This window comes from Cavia porcellus, unplaced genomic scaffold (assembly GCF_034190915.1).
Source record: "Cavia porcellus strain 051 isolate PalLab524CR breed Dunkin Hartley unplaced genomic scaffold, mCavPor4.1 scaffold_22, whole genome shotgun sequence".
NCBI classification, from domain to species: domain Eukaryota; kingdom Metazoa; phylum Chordata; class Mammalia; order Rodentia; family Caviidae; genus Cavia; species Cavia porcellus.
Genome location: NW_026947505.1, coordinates 48,274,077 through 48,295,271, shown reverse-complemented (window position 1 = coordinate 48,295,271; position 21,195 = coordinate 48,274,077). Strand labels below are relative to the sequence as shown.

At 35.9% G+C, this 21,195-nt stretch overlaps 1 protein-coding gene across 3 annotated transcripts in view; it reads left to right on the top strand.

The window, feature by feature from the left end:
• Positions 1-1,388: 1,388 nt before the first annotated feature.
• Positions 1,389-21,195, top strand: part of Ibtk (inhibitor of Bruton tyrosine kinase) — a 78,267-nt gene continuing 58,460 nt past the window's right edge. For all 3 annotated transcript variants that reach the window (XM_063233128.1, XM_063233129.1, XM_063233127.1), the window contains exons 1-4: positions 1,389-1,588; positions 6,300-6,985; positions 11,276-11,372; positions 17,785-17,909. In XM_063233128.1, coding sequence (XP_063089198.1) covers positions 6,665-6,985; positions 11,276-11,372; positions 17,785-17,909 — 543 coding nt within the window. In that variant the 5' untranslated portion in view covers positions 1,389-1,588; positions 6,300-6,664. The remainder of the gene's footprint in view (positions 1,589-6,299; positions 6,986-11,275; positions 11,373-17,784; positions 17,910-21,195) is intronic.

The following is a 21,195-nucleotide window of genomic DNA, read 5'->3' as shown; positions in this document are numbered from 1 at the left end:
ATCTAACTTTGTATGTATTTTTGTTCATTATTGGATTCCCAGGGCTTACTATAAGTGCCTGAAACCTGGCAATTTTTAAATGAATGAGTGACTCCTTGCAGTAATTCAATTGCAAAGGAAACATTTTAATTACAAAAGCAGCAGTATTTTTTCAGTGTACTGTTTGCTAAGTATTCAGCTAAGTTCTATATATTTTTTCTATATATCATTATATTTTCAGTATTGCAAAATATTTTATTGGCCTCATTTTGTAACAGGAAACTGAGCTGTCAGAAAAAGCTAATTCTTCCAGATACGAGAGAGATTTGAACCTACTGCAATATTCATTTATATCCTTAGCTTTGTCATTACTGGCTTTTATCAGGAATATGAAAGCTATTAGATGAAGCTTATTTTCAAAATCACTGTTTTTGCATTACAGACTGCATTTTGCTACATGTCCAAGTAGAAAATAGGGAAGCAAAGAAATCACATTGTATTGGGAAAGGAAGCAGAGATGCTGTACCCCAGTCAGTCTCTTTTTGTTCCTCACTAACAAGCTGTGTATTCTGGAACTAGCAACTTACTCTTCCACGAAGCCTTCAAATATGGGAGTAGAGCTGAACCTACTCTAAGAAACGGGAATCTAAAAGGCTTACACAATATACAACGTGGCAGAGCCTGAGCCAACTCCTGACTGAGTCATACTACCTTTAACAAATGTTTACTGAGTGCTTGCACATTAGACATTCAACAGTAATGTTTCCATTCCTTATAGATGCTTGTCTTTCTTCCCTAATAATTTTTACTCAGCTACTTTACAAACGGCTCTTAGATTTAGAATTAAAGAGGGGGAAAGTTTCGTGCAAGCCTGGCACTGGCAACCACCGAGTGGCGTGATCCGGTTGGCAGCCGGCCGCACAATGACCAGCCTTCTGACCGCGGGAGTGATAGTCTCCCGGATGACTCGGATGTTAAACTAGCCAGAGTGGCGAGGCTTTGCTTTTGCAGTGACACCACTGCTTGGATTATGGGTGGAAACTTTTCTAGGCAACACGTCTAAGTATTCATCTGCTACGTGGCGATCGGATGCCGAAGGCATTAGGTTGGGTTGATCTTTCCGTTCCAGGGGACAGACTTTTCTACTTGAGAGATGGCTTATTCCGACAGAAACACTTCATCACCATTGCTGGCCTAGAGTCCACAGCAGCACATTTTCCCCGCCCCCGGGCAACCTCGGTTGCCCCAAGGATCAAAGGTTCAAGTTCTTAACCCGAGCCAGCAATAAGGCCACTTTAGGGGGCGGTACTGCCACGCTAGGTCTTCTGGGTAGGCGCTAGCCAATCGTCACGAGGTTTATACGAGTCACAGCCAATCATCGCTCGTCTTATACCTCAGTTCCGCCTGCCCCGGCTCTTTCTCCCTACCCTCCTCTAGGTTCCTGTAGTCGCGGCTGTACTTGCAGCCGCGTCCGGAGCTGACCCTCCTCTGGGCACTGGCTCCTCCTGGCGCCTTTCAGTTTCTGTAGTTTCCTTCACTGAGGATGAATTGCTGTGCAGCTGTATGCCGACCCTGCGGATATCACCTGCGCAGTTTCATCTAGCGACTGGTGAGGGAAGGCGCTGCGCGGCCGACTGTTTCGAGCGGGCTAGAACAGCGCCGGCGTCCCGCCAGCCCGGGGGCCATGGTCGAGTAGAATGTGTGCCTTCCGGAGGGTGCGAGGGACCGCCGGCTGCTGTAGCGATGGCGGGCCCCACGGAGCGTGCTTCGTGGCGCCGAGGCTGATTAACCTGCCCGTGGGCCGGCCAGGTGGCTCAGGTCCCTGCCTCCCTTCTGCAAGTGTCAGCCAATGAATGGCCTGTCGGGGCCGCGCTGCAGTCAGCCGGACGCGCCTTCCCACGTTGTTACTTTACTAGTTCTGGTAGTTGTCTAGTGTCACTTCCTTTTGGATGTGGATTTGGAGCCGTTCCGGGGACTCCTTATCACTTACTCCCTTACTCCCTTTGTAGAGTCCTAAATTTGAGTACTTTTGGAGGCTACTGACTGTGAGAAGCGGGCAGTGAAGTTAGAGGGGAATGCCTACTATTGTAAAAAGAAACATATTTTCTTGGAACTGTGTGACCAGAGAGCGCAGACCTTTTATTCTTAGCTGTCAAGTTCAAGTGTTTTAATTCAGATGCGAAATAGGTGACCCTGGCCATAGGCCATTTTTGGCTCTTGTTTTTCAATGTAGTTTTAACATGTCGCTTATGGTTAGCCAAACGGGGTATTTTTTTTTTTTTTTTCAGGAAGCAGCTATAATACCACGTTTTTCTGAGGCTTTGAAGTAGAGCATTTGAAATTCGAAATTTATTGGAAATACTGAAAGCTTATGTCTTTTATAAATGGGTAGTGCCAACACTGACCTTTACTACCTACAGTGTAGTACAAATGCACAGGCTTTCTGATTATTTCCCTTCGCTGTTTTGATTGTTTGATTCTTCTTTGAGACAATGAGGAGACAGAAAGAAGATTTAATAAAATTTAGTCATACCACAGTTTAAGAAAAAATTTGAAAATGGATATGGCCCATTAAAAATTTAGGTGTACTAAGAATTTCTAGTATGCTAATTTTGTGTAATGACCTTTAGATTTTAAACCAAAATGCTTCTGAAGTATAATAAACTTCAGTAGACTAAAATGAAAGTATCTGTTTATTAAAGAAGTTCCCAACTAGTTTACTATCATAATTAGAGGAATAATACTTTATCACATCTAGAAATATGTTGCCCACTAAAATATGATTGATTTCCCAGTTTTACCCTTTACTCCTCTTCCTAGTTGGCCTGTCTATTCCATAAATATGGTAGTTACTGTTGTATCTTGCCAGTTCAGAGTTCCTAAATATTCTTTTGAGTTGTTCACTTACTTTATTCCTAAGGGAAGGTGTATGAGTCTGTCCAAAAGCTGACTCTTCCTTATACTTAGACCTCACTCCTTTCTGTCTTCTGAACTATTTAGACTTTTCGGAATGGACCGTGATGATTGTAGTGCTTTTATATGTACCATAGCCTCTGTTTTGGGTTGTTCTTCCTTCAATTTATCAGGCAAACAAACTCATCTTTTAAGGTTTAGTTTATCTTTACCACACGTTTATAATAACATATCGTCATCTCCTCTACTCCTCCAGAGTCCGTTATGTACAAAAATTTTTGTTCATTCAGTACAGTTAAACTACACATGTGTATTCGTCAGTGTTATAATCTGAACCTGTATTTTATCACTGTATCTAAAATATTTAGGTCTTTATTTTTCTGTTAATAATGTCTTGTAACTTAATGCCTTAGAGGAGGAAATGTAACGTATCTATTTATTGTTAAGCAGATCTATGTTTGAGTTCTAACTTTCCTTTACAGATGCTATTGTATATGTTGTTTATTACACATCTTGTGATGTCTAGTATTTAATAAGTGTTAAGTCTTTTATAAATATTTATTTCCTTTACTTTTTCAATAAACATTTTAAAAATACACAGGTATTTATAGCCTACATTAATATGGGCTGCAATTTAGGAGAAGTATGTAGGTAGAAGACAGATTCAGGGATTTCAAAAGCATGTAACTATACAGGTAAAAACCTGAAATGAACTGAAATTATGCAAGAAGAAGGTGAAATAGAAAAAGATTGAGAATAGAACATTGAGAAAAATCCAGCGTCAGGGTAAGGAAAATTGTGGGAGAGAGATCCCATGTTTATAGGACTTTGCCTGTGCTTTCAGGATCCCATCTAGATTCCCAAAGAGAATGTGGTTAAAGACTTAGAAACATAGAAGGCAGCTAGTAAGATAAGAAGTACAAGTATCTAAAAATGTTCAGTAATTTGGAGGTCACTAGTAATTTTAGTAAGCATAGTTTCATTGGAGGAGTATCAGGCAGTGGTGATACTGAAATTCAAACATGAATTTTGATATTAAAATTTATTGCCTTTTGGTAATGAAAACTACTACTTGTTGAATACATATTTAGGGCTGGGCATTGTAGTATGTAGTTTCATATATTGTTAGAAAACCCTGAGTGTTTGGATGCACTGTTTCCATTTTCAGATAGACTTGGAGAGATCATACAAGTTTTAAAGTTACATAACTGGTAACAGCTGGCTTTGCTATATTTGAATCCAAATATGTAGGACTGTAGGGAACCTTAGCTCTTAATCACTTCAATATTTATGTTCATCATATTCTGTGTGTGCTTCTCTCTATATAATAGTATGGTATGATTTTTATATTTAGTACTTCTTTGTTTTCCTTTTAAATGCTGAAATTATATACAAAAGGGAATTCTTTTCTGTTTTAATTCTTTCCTTTAGAGTTTGAGTGGTTCACCAATAAGTTCCTTTCAGCTATTAGGCATACTCTGAACATGTAAAAATGGCAAGATTTTATAGCTTCAAAAGAATGAAATTAATTTAATGTGACTGTTTTACCAAATGTCATGTTTTTCAGTTTTAACATTTTAAAGTAGGGGCTTTGATTCATTTTTCTTCCTACTAGCTATCTACTACTTTTTTATTTTTTGGTTCAAATAAACATTTTATGGGGGATAATTTTTACAAGGACTATGTTAAATTAAGAAATGTAGAGTAGAAAGAAAACTGGAGCTAGAAAACAGGAATCAACTAATTCACGGTCCTCATTTCCAGAGACGGGAAATCCAGTAGTTAGAACAGGAAGTTTATTAGGTCTCAAGTGTATGTTAGTGTAATCTGAAGTGGGTGTGGATACGCTAGATTTGGAATGTCTCATACCTGTGTGTGATGCAATACTCATACCTACTGTGCATACACAGTGACTCATACGTGTCTGTCTAAACAGTCTTCTGTTTTTCGTCTGCTCCTGAAAACTACGTTAAGATTTGTAGGGATTATATATTAAGAAAGATTTTTCTACTTATTGTCTCTGCATTTCTATATAGTTTTTTTTTTTTTGTACCAGAAATCGAACTCAGGACCTCCTGCTTCTAGGCCGGTGCTGTGTCGTTGGGCTATATCCCATCCTTCTGTATAGTTTTTAAACTGTGAATATGTTCAGTTTATGACTTTTAGATGTTTAGATCATATTAGAAAGGCCTTTTATATTTTGTAATTATAAAAGTCTCCTGTGTCTTTACTGCTTGTATGTATATATATTTTTATGTTTATCTTTGACCCAGCTAGAATTTATCTTAGGTATAAGGTACACAACATCTAAAGTTACTTCTTTCCAGATAGTTATCCAGTCGTTTTCATATTCTTAATTATCATTTTATGTAGAGTAATACCTTTTAGGCAGAAAAATCAATATAGTTTGTAAAATGCCCTCCATGTAGTTAGTAAAAATTAAATAACTGATAAAGAGTATTGGTTGGTTATTGTTGTGGTGATGTAGCTTTAGCAGGTACAATTTGGTAGAGGATTCTTATAAAGATGGTAGATTGAAATGTGTTGAGAGCCTGTGGGGACATAGCTTACAGAATGGAAAAATGAAAGAGAAAACAAATGAAAGTTCTGGAAGTAAAGAGTGTCACTTCTACGTACAGACAGACATACATTGAGTGATTGAAAAATACATTGACTCCTTAAAGCACTGAGGACACATCACCATTAATCTCTCTCACATACCCCTTCACTTTGAGCAGTTGTCCTGTGCTTGCCATGTTCTGAACCATTTCTGGAAGCCCGCTTGCTTTCTTGTCTTCCAAGATAAGCTGAATGCTAGTGCGGCGTGCCGTCCAAGGGGAAGGCAGGTTTACAAATGTTACCATGTGGTGTCTTTCATCCACCTGTGTCACCACATCTGACCCCGGGCCGTCTCTGGCTCTTCCTCAAAGATGAAAAATGGCCCTGCAAGGTACATGCTTTGAATTTATTCAGGACATCAAGACTGTCACTACAGCACAGCCGCGCCCATCAAAAAGGACTTGAGAATGCTTCAGAAACTGGCAAGAGCGATGGGGTAAATGTGACTGAAGTGAGGAGGAAAATTTTGAGTGGAATTAATGACAATGAATCTTTAACTTTAAAAAAAATTAATTCCATATATTTTCAATCACAAACACCATATATTTCAGTTTAAACAAATACCATGTATTTCAATCACATCTTCTAGAGGTTAATTTTAATCTTGAAAGCAGAGAAAAAGGAGGCAGGGGTAACTGATGTCAGTGTAGATGCTGTAGATATAAAAAAATTGTTAGCTTTTTTTTTTTTACTAGGCATTAAGCACATTTAAATGTGTTAATGGTTATACTATAAAATATGGAAAGTGAGAGATTTTATCTTTTATTCTTTCTTCCTTTTTCTTACAGGTCACCTTCGCAATTATGGATATTTAGAAGAATCAGTTAGTGTGGAGGGGGAGTTCCCCTCCTCACTCCCCCTTGGTGCTGGACTCCAGGAATAATTTATGAACTGTGGAATTTTTTAAAAATGAACTTGTATTTGTATGAACTTTATATAGAATTATTTTCAGTTTTTTGATTTAAGTGTCAAAGAGATTATACAAAGATATATAGTTTTATAATACTGCTGTGAAGATTTCAGTTATAACCCCCAAAGGGTAATTTATGCTTTGTAATTCTTCCTAAATAGCACATTTCATGTCCTGGCTTTTCCATTTTTAAAAACTCAGCCTTACTCAGCCTGATTATTCTGAAAAAGTGAAACAATTAGGATGAATCCTTCTGTTCCTGACTGCACATCAAAATGTCGATCACTGGAGCATGCTCTGGATGTCCTTTCTGTTGTAACAAAAGGGACTGAAAACCAGATTAAGGCTTTTCTCTCCAGTCATTGTTACAATGCTGCAACTATCAAAGATGCCTTTGGCAGAAATGCCCTCCACCTCGTTTCCTCCTGTGGAAAGAAAGGAGTGTTGGATTGGCTGATTGAGAAAGGAGTGGATCCAACAGTGAAAGACAAGGAGTCAGGCTGGACCGCTTTGCACAGGAGCATTTTTTATGGACATATTGATTGTGTCTGGTCTCTGTTGAAGGTAAATGTCACTTGTTTATTTAAACAGTCATATGTTTTTCTTAATCCTTTTCATATATCCTTTCTAAGATTTACATTTGTTTTTATAACTTGTTTGATATTTATTATTACAATTTATTTTTGGAATTAAAATCTCATAAGTTTTCAAGTTTAACTTCACGGTGTAAAATTTTAAACATTTATCAAAATTTACAGTACATAATGAACTATTGGGCTGATAATAGAAGTAAGACTAAGAAAATATGATTAATTAGAGTGAAATGATCCTACTTCCAGGTTAATTTTGCTTATGTTGGACCTTGGTTTGCTTATATAAACTTAAAAGTGTTAGAGCAGCCCCAGAGTAATGGCATCCCAATTGATTTTTTAAAACAAGATTGTTTGTATTTTTAAAAATATACATTACTGTTAAATGATATTATTGATGTAGGAAAAATATAACTCCCAATTTGATAGATGTCAGGTGATATGGTGCATGTGCCTCAAACTCAAAGTGAAGAATGAATTTCAGGGAAAAAGGAGTTAAGAGCAGGTAAGATTTTTTGAGAGATTGGTAGCTTCTGAAAGACAGGGGTGTTGAAAGTGGGTGGCCACAGAGATCATGTCTCCAACAGTGTTTTTTGTAGAGCAAGGTCATGATGTGGCTACCACGTGGGTCAAACTAATCATCCAATAAGATTACAGGTGTAGCTGGTTAGCTAATACTGATCCACTAGGGCACACAGTAAGGGTATATAGCTGATATCATTACTCTTGGCTTATCTATGACTTCTAAAACAGGAACATTTTGAAGAATGGATGGGTCTAGGGGTTCTGGTCACCCATCCAAGTGTCTAGTGTAGATGTGAATTTAATAGACTGGGAGGTACCGATTACTGTATAATCTCAAATTTCCATTCCTCCCTCGGGGAAGTATGCAGGTCTGGCCATTGTAACTTTGATCTCTTCCTTAAGTTACCAACCAAAGTTTTGATGTGTTCTCATCTTCTGCATGATTTTCTTGAGGACCTGTCTCTTTCTGACTGCCTATTAATTACTTCCCAAGTTAGCCGCCTATAATAAAGTAAGTTCCCAATTTACAAGTCATTTCTGTTCCAGGTGAACGCTCATAAGTTAGATTTGTTCATGTCTGACAAATTGAGTCTTTTATACCTTTGACACAAATAAAAATGTAAAGCATAAAAGAAAAACACAAAAATACTGTAAATAAACTTTTTGTAGTTACCTTAAAATGATAAGGTAAATATGTCAGCTACTTCTGCAATTTGTTCATATCTATAAGTGTTTAATGTGAGTTCTGTCTGAAAGTTTGCAACTTGATTGTTCTTAAGTTGAGGATTTACTGTATTATTAATCACTTTAAAAGGGTACTAGCTGAACATCACTTATGTACATGTAATTGAGTAATAAGTTCATTTCTTTTTAGGATAAAATGTTTATAGTTGTAAAAAATTGATAAATTTAGCTTAATTTTTAAGAAATTTTTCATTCAGTAGATTAAGCCTGTTTTAATGAAATGTTTTGAGATATATCCCAATGTCATTTAAGTAATGAATGCAAATTAAAGACCATCAGAAGTCCTGAATTTTAAATTTAACAACTCTGTTAAAATGTGTAGACATTTTATCATGCACAAAATAGGACTTGTCCTTAAGGAACTTGCAGTCAACTTGGGAAGCTTATCGTTAGACATCTTATGTTTTGACTTTAAAAAAGATTTATATAGTAGCTTTTATGTGATAGTATTTACTGATCAAAATGATTTTTAATGTATATTAGTAAAATATCAGGTTATTTCAGCTATATGGTTTAGGTTTACTTCTTAGTCATCTTAAATAAGTTCTTCAAATTTCAGTTTTATCTATAACTTTTTTCCCTTAATGAACATCAGTAAAGAAAAGATTTTAAGTTTTTTAATGGTATAGTAAATTCATATCCCAAATATAGTGTTCTTAATTACCTTTTTATAATCTTTCTTAACTCCTTAAGTAATCTCTTTTATAAAAAAGGTAGTTAGTAAGAGTGAAAATATCAGTTGGCTTTGCTCTTCCATTTCCTACCTATGAAACAGTGGCATTTTTGTAATTTTTGCTGGAATTTTGGATCATTGACAATTTGGCTGAGCTTGAAAAGGTATTTGAGTTTTCTGCTATCTATGAAAGGTGGGTTGTCATTCATTTTTCAAAATTTGAGACTTCAGTTTTAAATAATTTTGAAATTTTGTGTTCTTTAGGCAGTGTCTACAGCCTAGCATATACTTACATGCTGTTTAAAAAGTTAATGAATTCATCTGCCATTTTGATTAAGAGTATAAAGAGCTGATCTGTAATTAAGTAGGATAGACTACATGCTGGTCCTAACCTTTAGAATTTAATATAAACATTAGAAAGTGTCAGCGTGCACTAGCAAGTTCTAAAGGCAAAATGTTGTCAGTGGTCGTTTGTGCATTTGATTCTAGTTAGGATGATGCAGATGAGTATGGTTTGGAACTCTCAGCCCTAGAATCTACCCTTTTTATGCTCATAAAGGCCACGTTCAGATCCTCCCTGGAAGGATTTGTTATGTGTTTTTGAAATACACAATTTTAAATTTACTAAGAACTTCTGACAATCACTTCTGACTTTTGTTTTACTTACTAGTGAACTAGAATATCTTTTTTAATTGGGAGACCTTGTGGAATCAGGTATTACAACCATGTGGAATATAAGGAAACTAAACTGGTGTTATAAAATGCATTGTTAATGACGTAAGGGACCCAAGTAACCCAAACAAAGTATCCTACCATTATCGCCCTTGTAGTTCTAAAGATCTGCATGGTTCACTTCAGTTTATAACTGTCAGGTAAACTGTATGTGACAGGCCGTTGACCACCAGTACTTAAATAAACCTACATAATCGTTGAAAGCTTTATTAAACTGTCAGGAAATACGAAGTTATTCTTGGAAAAGGGAAATATTTTATACGAATAACTGCCATGAACTAAACTGAAATAATCTGAATTTAATACTGCTTTTTTCATCTTGTTTAAAAAGGTAGGAAAGTATGCTGATAGTATAATAACTAATTTAAAAACAAGACAGAAGATATTCAATTTCATATTTAAATTGAAAAGATGAAATTATACTTTAAATTTTTCCTTATGACACATGTAGATATACTTTAACAGTCTAACTATGTAGTTTGTAGACTATGAGTAAAGTAAGTGGAAAGATAAGAAAATTCTTATCACAAATAGAAATAAAATAAAATAGTGTCTTTATATCATTAATAGATATAATAGACTTCTAGGCAAAAAGAGATGGGACATAGATGATTGCACTATAAAGAGTTTATGCCAACTTAAATACTGGGCTGCCATTGCCTGTGACTCTTTGTAACCCTTACTTGTAAAGACATGGAATATGGCTCTTTAGCTACAAAAAGTGGATATTTATATAAATGTATGTACACAGATACCGTCACAGTAATCCCACTATTTGCTTTCTTTTCTTTGCTCTTTTCTCTTTGAAATCCAATCTTGAAAATGTTACTTATTTTATGGCCTACAGATTATAGCTTAGATGCTTGGCTAGTAGTTAGACTTTAAACAATGAGCGAACTTTCTTCAAATCCCCAAAAGGCTACCTCCTCTCCCTTAATTGGTCATAAAAACTATGAAAAGGGGAGCAATAGGTTTATCTCAAGGCGACCATACTACCCCGTGCCCACATTCTTGTATCAATCGGATATGTAGGTCTCTAGGTCTCGAAACATTCCGAAGCACTGAGAGTGCCACACACAGGTGGCATCCATGGTTACCCCCATGAACTTGTGAATAAAGAAAGAAAATAAGGGAATTGGGTCCGGCTGGCAGCTCCAGTGGCCTGAGCTGACAACTCCAGCTTTTGAAGTCTGACTGGTTTCTTGAATCTTGGTTTCCTGTGGGTAATTTTCTCAAGCATGCTGTTGCAGCAGAAATACAGCCTGTAGGAAAACAGACTTCTCTTACTGTATTAGTTTTGTACTACTGTAACAAAATACTAAGATAACTCAAAGAAAAAAATTTTTAAATTTTTGCTCCCAATTTTGAAGCAGTTTTCTGGTCTTTTTCTTCCCACCAAAAATTAGGTATTTGATTTTTCTTAGTTTTCTTCTAAATGTGAGAGAAAAATACGTATGACCATGAGAGATCATTATTATTAAACTTTTTTTCACAGTGTATTTGTGGGCTTGATTTAACTTTGACATTTAAGAATAAGAAATTACAGGTAAATTGATACAATATGTACTCATGTCTATTTTCTTTTTCTAGCATGGTGTTAGTCTGTATATACAAGATAAAGAAGGCTTGTCAGCTCTGGATCTTCTAATGAAGGACAGACCAACTCATGTAGTATTCAAAAATACTGGTAAGAAAATTCCACGGAAATGTTCCATTGAGGGTGCTAGGGATTTAGCTCAATGTCGTAAATACCTGCTTGGCAAGTGCAAGGTCATGAGTTTGATCCCTGGTACCAAGAAACAAAAACAAAACAAAACAGAAAACAAAGAAATAGTCCATTTTCAGCTTAGAAAAATTTTAATGAAATTTTATTCGTATTAAAATAATGGGGAAGATTTGTGTTTGGGTATCTGCAAAGTACCTTTATTTTGGTATATTTTGACAGTGTTGGTTTTATATTAACATTTTGTTTTGCATTTTTCAATTTTCATTCATATGTCTATAAAAATAAAAACTGAGAAGACAGAATTGTAGCTAAGATGATTAATGTAAATCAAAATAATATCACCTTTTGAGTTACAGTGTAAAAGGATAGAAATTATTATTCTATCTATACGTTATAATTTCACTTTAAGCCTCTATAATTTGTTTGCTTTTTGGATGTTGGGCTTTGAAAATGGAAAGTGGCAAAAAAGATTTAAATGGAGTATTGTGTAGCTGGTATCTAAGATAAATGAGAATCTACTCTTAATTTTTACTTTGGATAATATATTTGCAGGTAACAGTTGCAAGTACATTCTAGGACTCTGTGAGCTTTCCAGAATAAAAATGATTTGTGTTACAAACTTAGCTATGATTTCTATCCCAGCTTAATAGACTTTTAACCTAAACAGTATTGTGATTTGTATCTATCAAGAGCAAACATTTGAAAGTTAGTGTTTCTGTATAAAAGTAAAAATACCCTTAGTTTCATGTAGAGCATTTATGTGTGTGAATTAATAATACATTTAACTATATGTATTATTTTCATGGAAACTGAGTAGATATAACAGATGATGATTGACTTATTTGGTAGTTAAACTTTAACTGCTAAAAAAAACCAGGAATGAATGACTAGTCATTTACATTGGAGACAAATTTGCCCTGTGATTTTCTTTTCTTTTCTTTTTTTTTTTTAATTTAAAGATTCTTCATTATACCTTTTTTTTTTTTTAATTTCTGGTGTTTACTGTGGTTAGTACATGATGGTTACATTTATTGTGGGGAGTTGGTACATATATCTAAAATACTCAATTCTTTGTGTTTAACTTTCTTCCTCTGTCCTTTTCTCCTTCTATCTCTTGGTCACATTCCTATTTGCAAAGGATCTATTTCCCTGTTTCCTAATATGCATTTTTAAATTTTGTTCTTTATTGATATTTTGAGTTTCTCATATAAGAGAAACCATACAATATTTAAGCTTGTACATCTTATTTATTTCATGTAATATATGGTCCATCTATTTACCTACAAGTGCCTCAAGTTTATCCTTCCTTATAGCAGAATAGTACTCCATTGTGCATAAATACTGCATTTTCTTCATTCATTTACTGACGGACATAGAGACCACTTCCAAAATACAGTTACAGTGAATTGTGGTGCTATAAACATGAATATGCATATATCAATATAATGTTAGTCTTTAACTTTTGGAGAAGTTAGAAGGGGAATGTCTGGGTCGAATGGAATTTCCATACTAATTTCCATAATGCTTATACTAGTTTACATTCCATTCAGTAATTTATAAAGGTTTCTTTAGTTTCTAACTCTCACCAGCATTTTTTATTCTTTGATTTCTTGATGATGGCCATTCTTCCTGGAGTAAAATGAAATCTTGGTGCAATTTAAAGTTACATTTCTCTAATGGCTGAAGATACTGAACTTTTTTTTCATGGGTTGATTGACTATGTGTATTTTGAAAGACATCCTCTATTCATTTCTGTTGTCTATATTTTGACTGAGTCTTTTATTTCAGGGACCATTATTTTGAGTTCTTTATATATTCTAGATATTAGTCCTTTATCCAAGGAAATACATAGAACCCCGCTCCCATTCTATGGCTTATTTCTTCACTCCGTTAATTCTTTTGCCATGTGGAAGGTTTTTAACTTGATACGATCCTATTTGTTTGTTCTTGATATTATTGTGCTGCTAGGATTCTAAATGAAAATCCTTGCCTATACCTATGTCTTCAAGAGTGTTAACTATTTTATCTTCAAGCAGAGTTTTTGTTTTAACATTTAGATCTTTGATCCATTTTGATGTTAATTTAGCAGATTGAGAAACATGTAACCATATGCAATCTTTAGTGTGCCCGTAGCCAGTTTTCCAGCATCATTTGTCAAAGAGATCGTCTGTACTCCAGCACACTGTTTTGGCGCTTTTGTCAGAGATCAGATAGCTGAATGTGTCTGGAGTTTTTTTGCATCCTCTGTTCTGTTTCATTGAGCTACATGTCTTTTTGCTTTTTGCCAATACCATGCTATTTTTATCACTGTAGCTTTGTAGTCATAAGTTGAATTTTGTGATTGTGATGCTTCTTGCCTTGCTCTTGTTTTCCAGGATTGCTTTTGATACTCCCATTTCTTCGGGTTCCAAAAGAATTGTAAGATTGTTTTCTCTATGAGGAATAGTGTTGGTATTTTGTTTGAGATTACATTAAATCTATGTATGGAGTTTGGAAATGTGGCCATATTGACAATAATGCTGCCTATCTAGGAGGAGAAGATAGCTTTCCATTTTCTAATGTCCTCTTTGATCTCCTTTTCCATAGTACTGCAGTTTTTCTATGAATGGTATTGTTCCCTAATTTCTCGCTCCATGAGCGAAAATCATACAGGAATGCTAGATTTTTGTGTGTTGAATTTGTATCCTGCTATGCTATCTGATGAGGTTATTAATTCTGGAGTATTTGGTTTTAATTTTTGGGGTCTTCTATATAGAAGATCATGTCTTCTGCAAATAATAATAAGTGACTTGTTTCCTATACATATCCCTTTTGTTTCTTTCCTTGCCTGATTGCTCAGGCAGATGTTTTAAGAACTATTGAGCAGGAGTGGTGTTAGCAGACATCCTTTGTTTAAACTTTGGTATTTCTTGTTGATTTTTTTGCCTCGTTGATTTCTCTATTTGTGACGGTGAGTTATTGATGTTCCCCATTATAATTGTGTTGGTGTTTTTTCTTAATTTTTATGTCAAGTGGTGTTTGTTTTGTGAAGTTGGGCACATGCACATTTGGTACATGAATGTTTATAATTGTTATTCTTCCTGTTGAATTGTTTTGAATATGTGTTGACTTACTTTGCTTCTTCTGATCAGTTTTGGCTTGAAGTCCACTCATCTGAAGTTAGGATAGTTATTCCTGATTTTTTTCCAAGTACCTGTTGTGTTGAATATTGTTTTATATCCTTTGATTTTTGATTTGTCAATTTCCTTTAGGAGTAAATGTGTATATAGCTTATGGTTGGGTTTGGTTTCTGCCAATCTTTGTCTTTTGATTGGGAAATCGAGATCACTTATACCATTTATAAAGAATGTTATTACTGAACGATACTGCATTTTTCTTGCCACTGCATAGTTTTCTCTCCTCCTCTCTTTTCTGCTTAACTGCTTACTCTGGTGTGGTCATTTTACTTTTTGATATTGTTGGCTTCATTTTCTCTTTCTGAGTCATCCTGGAGAATCTTTTGTAATACTAGTTGAGTGGTTTGGAAATTTTTGAGGTGCTGTTTGTAATGAAAACACCATATTTCTCCATCAATTTTGTAAGCGGTTGGTAGGCTCTGTAAATCAGGGTTGATAGCTGGTTTCTTTTAGCATTTGAAGCACCTCACCCCAAGCTCCCTGGCTTTGAATGTTTGTGTTGAAACGTCCACTATAATTCTAGTGGGTTTACCTTTCTGAGTATTCTGTAGCTTTTCTGACATCTTTTAAGATTCTGTCCCTGTGTTGAACTTGTAGGATTTTGATTATAATGTGTTGTGGACAAGTTGTTTGAAATTCTGTGCCGCAACTGTGTGTTTAATTTTCCCCTTATATTTGGAAAGTTTTCTGCCATTCTTTCTGTAAACTTTTAAAAATGTATTTCTGACTTTTTATTTTTTCTGTTTAATGTTACATTAGTCTCTGCTTCATCTGGCAGCTGTTGGAACTATTTTTCCATATTCTCTTGTTCTTTTTTTTTTCCTTTTGGTGTCAGGAATTGAACTCAGGACCTTGTACTTGCCAGGCAGGCGCTTATGCCACTAAGCTATATCCCCGGCCTTGCTCTCTTGTTTTTAAGATACAGTGATTCTCAATTCACAAATGCTTTTGTTTGCCAACAGTTTGGTTTGCAAACAGAAGCATTGGGCAAAAGTTCGATTTTGTTTGCAAACTTTATGTTGGTTAACAAACACAATCATGGCCATCTTTCCCACGCAACACAATGTGGCCATGTTTTCCAAAATTGTACAACAAATTAAGTTTATTAACCAAGGTACCACTGTACCTCTCAATTGTTGGTGTTTTACAGGAACTCTGTCTTTAAACTCTGATACTCTTGCTAATATGGAGAACTCTTTGGTCTGCTTTTTAGTGATGCGCTCTGGTCGTGGCCAAATACAGTCTTTTGCTTGTGTCCTGTGATCTGACTGCCGGTCAGTTTGGTAGGGGAGGATGTAGTGTAATTGGCCCAGTGCCCAACTCTCCAGTAGTGGATCATTGTTAGTGACAGAAAGATAATCCAAATGTTGGTATATGGACAAAACCTGTAAAACCTGTTAAATAGCAACAACTATGGGACTCTGGCAGTAGCAAGTTAATCAGCAACAATAACAATAATGTGGTCTAAGCCAAAATGGATAATGATATATCATAAGCTCCTGTAACAGCAGTAGCAAACCCCACTGCCTGCTGCAGTGGGCTCTTATCGTGAAAAGATCTAAAAGGTTTGCTATCATCAACCTATAATGTGCCAACCTGAACTATAGAAAAGGTATCTATAGTTACAGTACAAACAGTAACACAGACTAAATATTGACATCCTGTAAATATCTACTAAATGTGACAAATATACCTCTACTGGCAATAGAAAAGAACTCTGCAGTAGTAACAGAGTTAATTAATGATTAATAAAACTCAATGATTATACTAGTAAGGTTACTTGGGATTGAGAATGCGAGAATGAAAAAAGAAAAATTTGAAAAATTAAGCAATGAAAATTGAAAATGAGGAGAGAAAATGATATAAAAGATCTTATTAAGGAGTAGAAAGGTGTTTATAGAATTAGATACAGGTAACAGAAAAAAACTTGAAAACGAAGGCAAAAAAAGAATAAATATGGAGAATAAAAAGTCATTTTTCAATGGTTAAAAAAGAGAAAGGAATGTTCCCCAAATCTGCAGTAGAACAGTGAAGAAGAAAGAAAAGTAAGAACCAATGAGTCTAACCCGAAGGAGTATTTTTTCTCTGTGTATTTGAATGAATAGTTTCTTTCCAGAGTTTTATAACTAGCAAGTCATGACTTTTTTCCATGTAGTTTTATGGCTTGTGGGTTTGTGATATGCCCTGTGTTCCAGAGGCCTCTCTGTTTATTCCAGGCTGGGGCAAACTGTCCAGATTAAGGTCTGTCCACACTCACTTTGCTAGATGGGAAAACAATGAGACCTCAGATCTGTGCTGGATGTAGGCAGCAGGGCAGGGCTTTATAGAACCAGTTATGGCACTCTCCGATCTAGCAATTTCTGGACATGACACAAGCCTGGCCTGGCTTAGCATGGAGGGTGGGGCCTATGTCCTTCACTGCCTGGGCTTAAGTAAGTTTCTCAGTGGCTTCTGTCACTAGGGTGCTCCTGTCCCTGCTGTCTCCTGCGAACAACTCTAGGCCATCACTCTGGGAATGTTACATTGGGAACCCTGAAATAAGGTTGATTTTTTTTAGTTGAACTGAGTCCCATATTTAAATCATCAGCCCCTCTCTGAAATGGTGCTGGATTGCCAGTGCCATTGGTGGGTACTGCGCTGGATTCCCTCTCCGGCTGTTGCCCACTGTGTGGAAGGAGCCACCTCAGAATGAAACCCCCACCATGTTTACAGTTTTCATCAGCATTGTCTCATCCTGTGGCTTGCACTGCCTGCTCAGTTCAGTGTTTCTGCCTGGAGCTGCTGGCACTGGGTGCTTTCCTTGTATCTGGCAGCTTCTCCCTCCCAGGAGCCCGGGTGAGCTCCAAGACCCTTTCTTTTCTCTGTGTTGCAATCTGTTTTAAGCTTGTAACTTTCCTGTATTTCTTTCCAATTCCCCTTGTCCTGTGGTTTGAATGTTCTATGTCTAGAATTTTGTAGAATTATACAACATATTAATAGACTTAGAATTTTAAAAATTATTGCCATTTTTCTAAATATGGTAAATTAATTCTTGTCAAGAATCATGTTTTAGGTGAAGTAATTAATAGTGTGTGTGCACTTGTACTCAAGCTGATACTTGTTTTAGAATATATAAAGTTGTAAAACTATAAAAAGTTGAAAAACACTATAAAATACTATAAATACTATAAAAAGTTGAAAAACACTTTTCATTTCAGATCCTACAGATGTGTATACCTGGGGTGATAATACAAATTTTACTCTGGGTCATGGAAGCCAGAATAGCAAGCATCATCCAGAATTGGTGGATCTGTTTTCCAGGAGTGGTATCTATATCAAGCAGGTATTTTGAAATGCAATCTATATATGTTAGACATTGAAATATGTTGTGTTTGATGGTTCAGCTTTTTACTTGGATTGTGTTAATTTTGTTGAATGTATTGAATTGGTATTATTAGCCTTAATCATATTAGACTATTTATAATACTCAATTATCTTTGTGCAAGCAGTATTAGAAATTGGAAGACACTACAAGACACTAATTTAAAGAAGGAAAAGCTTCTGTTAATTTTGTGGTTTATGTTTTTACTTGAGAATTAGAATTCCTCAGTTTTTCTTTGGTGAATTTGTTAAAGTTCAGTGTCACTTTTGGTAAACGAATCTGAGTTCATACGTGTAAGTAATAGTACAACTTTAATTGATAAAATTTTAAAGGTTTGGTCCTTGTTTGCTCTTAAATTTTTTTGTTGGATTATATATTCTACTGAATTGGCCTCTTTCCATGTACTTTGTATAATATTTTGTTTGTGTGTATGCATATACAGTCTATGTTTTTCTCTTCATCCTTTCTCTTAAACTTCATTTAAATTGTATTCTGGATAATCTTTTAAGGTATTTAAACTTAAAAAGTCTGAAATGTTAATTTTGCTACTTCTAAAGTTTTGTACTTAATTTTTAATGCTTTAAATTTCATCTTCTAATTCCTAAATATTTTACCACATGTCTGGTAAGCTCACTTCTGTCTCAAGAACAGATAGCTTTGTGTTACTATAAAATTGCCTAAGACAGTGAGAAAGAGGAAAGATTTACTTAAGAGAGAAGAAAGCTATCTTGCTTGTACTGTCTCTTTCTTTCTTTCTCTTTCTCTGTGTGATTCTATGGATTGAACCTGGAGAAGTTGATCTATATACTTTTAGCTGTTTTTATGTTTATCTTGAAACAAGATTTTCCTAAGTTGTGCAGGCAGGGCTTGAACTTGTGATTTTCATGCTTTAGCCTCCCCAATAGCTGGGATTATGTGTGTGAGCCACTACGCATGGCCTTGACTCACAGTTTTCAAGAATCCAGTTCATGATCTTTTGGTTGCTTTTGTGTCTGTGGTGAATGACTACAGCAAGATAGGGACTGTGTAGTCAGTGAAATGTTTTTCTTCATAGTGATGAGGAAACAAAAGAGTGTAAGAGATTGGTGTTTTACAGTCCCCTTCAAGGAAGTACTCCTACAGACCTAAAATCTACCACGAGGCTTTACCCCTTAAGGTTTTCTACCATCTTCCAGTAACACTAGACTGAGAACCAAGCCTGTGGGAGAATTCTAATTTGAACGATAGTATGAATGTAGTTGCTAAGCCTTTTTCCAGTTCTTTCTCAAATGACAGAATCTTAATTTGACCCTATAGTAAGAGTCAAGAGTCTACATTCATTTCCTTAAAAAACAAAGCTAATTGCCTTCTTAAAATTTTTTGCTAATTCATCTTTGCATAAAATTGAAACTCTGTGGCTTTTTTCATTATTGCTAAACTGACATGTGAACTCATGTTTCCCTCTGCTTACTGGTTTTATATGCATTTTGAAATTCATAAAGCAACTTTTGACTTCTCCCAAAACTGGCACTACTCAGCTTTCATCTGATGTGCAAATATCATGTACAAATACTTAGCTCATTTTTTGAAATTGAACTTTACTTTTTAGAACTACTTTGACCATACATACCTGGTTTGCATAGAGTAGTTCTGGTCTGCAGCAATTATTAATGTTACTCCCTTTCTCAAAAAATGTTTGGATATAAAATTATATGGCCACCATATTTAGGGCTCTGTATAGCATATAAAGCTTAGAGTTGTGTTTTTTTGTTTTTTTTAAACTGAAAGTGATGATCTAATGGATCATAACCAACAATTACTTTTCCCCTGCAGTACTGGGTATTAAACTCAAGACCTTTGGACTGAGGTCCATCCAAAACTCCTTTTTATTTTGAGACAGGGTCTCTGACTCCCTGTCTCATTGTCCAGGCTGGGCTGAAATTTGTGATCCTCCTACATCAGCCTTCCAAAGTCTCATAACCAGCAATTTTAAAGAAATAAAATAGAAGAGTTAAATTCTAGAGAATGCATCATTTGAGAAGCTAGAAAGAGGTGCCAGTATGTGAATGAAAAGTGACTGGAGTTGTTGGGGGCAGATCAGACCCTCAGATACCTGTTAGGGAGTCAGCAAGGTTGAAACAAAGACAGAGACAGTTTTAAAATTCACAGGGGACCAAGAGGAGACTTGCTTCTAGCAAATAAGCTCACCAACCTATGTGGTCAGCTCATTTAATGTCAGCCAGCACAAGAGGATGGGGCCATGCATCATTTGTGACAGTTTTGAAAAACAGGTATACCTCTGGGGCTGGGGATTTAGCTCAGCAGCATGAGCGCCTGCCTTGCAAGCAGGCAGTCATGAGTTTGATCCCTGGTACCAGTAAAAATACAAATACGAAAAAGAAAGAAAGAAAGAAAAACAGATATACTTCTTAAGAGGTGAAAGTGACAAGGGGAACATTTTTTCATTGCACCCAGATGCCTGCACAAGTTAAAAGGGAACCTACATTTTTTTCTCAGCAGAAGTTGTCTTGCACTGGGAGCACTGTGATCAGTATCCTACTGCTAATCCTTATACAGCCCTGGTCCCCACCATGGATAGACCTGGAAAGAATTTAGGATAGGCAATGAGCAGGCAGAAAAATCCTTAAAATGGTGGTTCTTTAGTAGTCATTAATAATTGATCAGAATTGGCACCTGAGAAAGAATACTTTGTTCCTGACGTGGTAGATGATACAGCTAGGTTTCGCGAAGTGTTACGGAGCAGGGAGTTTTACACAAGAGTGCAGGAGTAATGGCGCTCTTGAGAAGCCAGGGACTGAGCGGACCTTCTGATCCTAAGATATGTAATATAAAAGAATTGAGCGTATGTGTTGAGAGGGTTATGTGTGAATCAGTATACTGTAAAAGAAAACCACATTTCAGTTAATGTAAGTAAGAGACTTATTTTCTGAAGTAACTCAGGGTTAGGGAGTTTTTATTTACCACATAAGGAGGGGAAGGCAGGTAGTGTGAGAACAGATTTGAGGTAAGGAAAGCAGTGATTTAGTCGGGGCCGGGGAAGCAAGTGGGAATGCTCACTGAGCACCAGTGAGGAGCCCTGCGGAGGCTGATTCTGGTAGGATAACGGCAAAAGAATTAACTATCAGCAGATGCTGAGTATTAACATTAGATTATAGATACGTCGACTCAGAAAGGGGCCAGGATATAGTTTAGCAGCACAAGTCCTGCCTGTTCGGTTCCCGGTACCAAAAAACAAAACAGTTCAAAC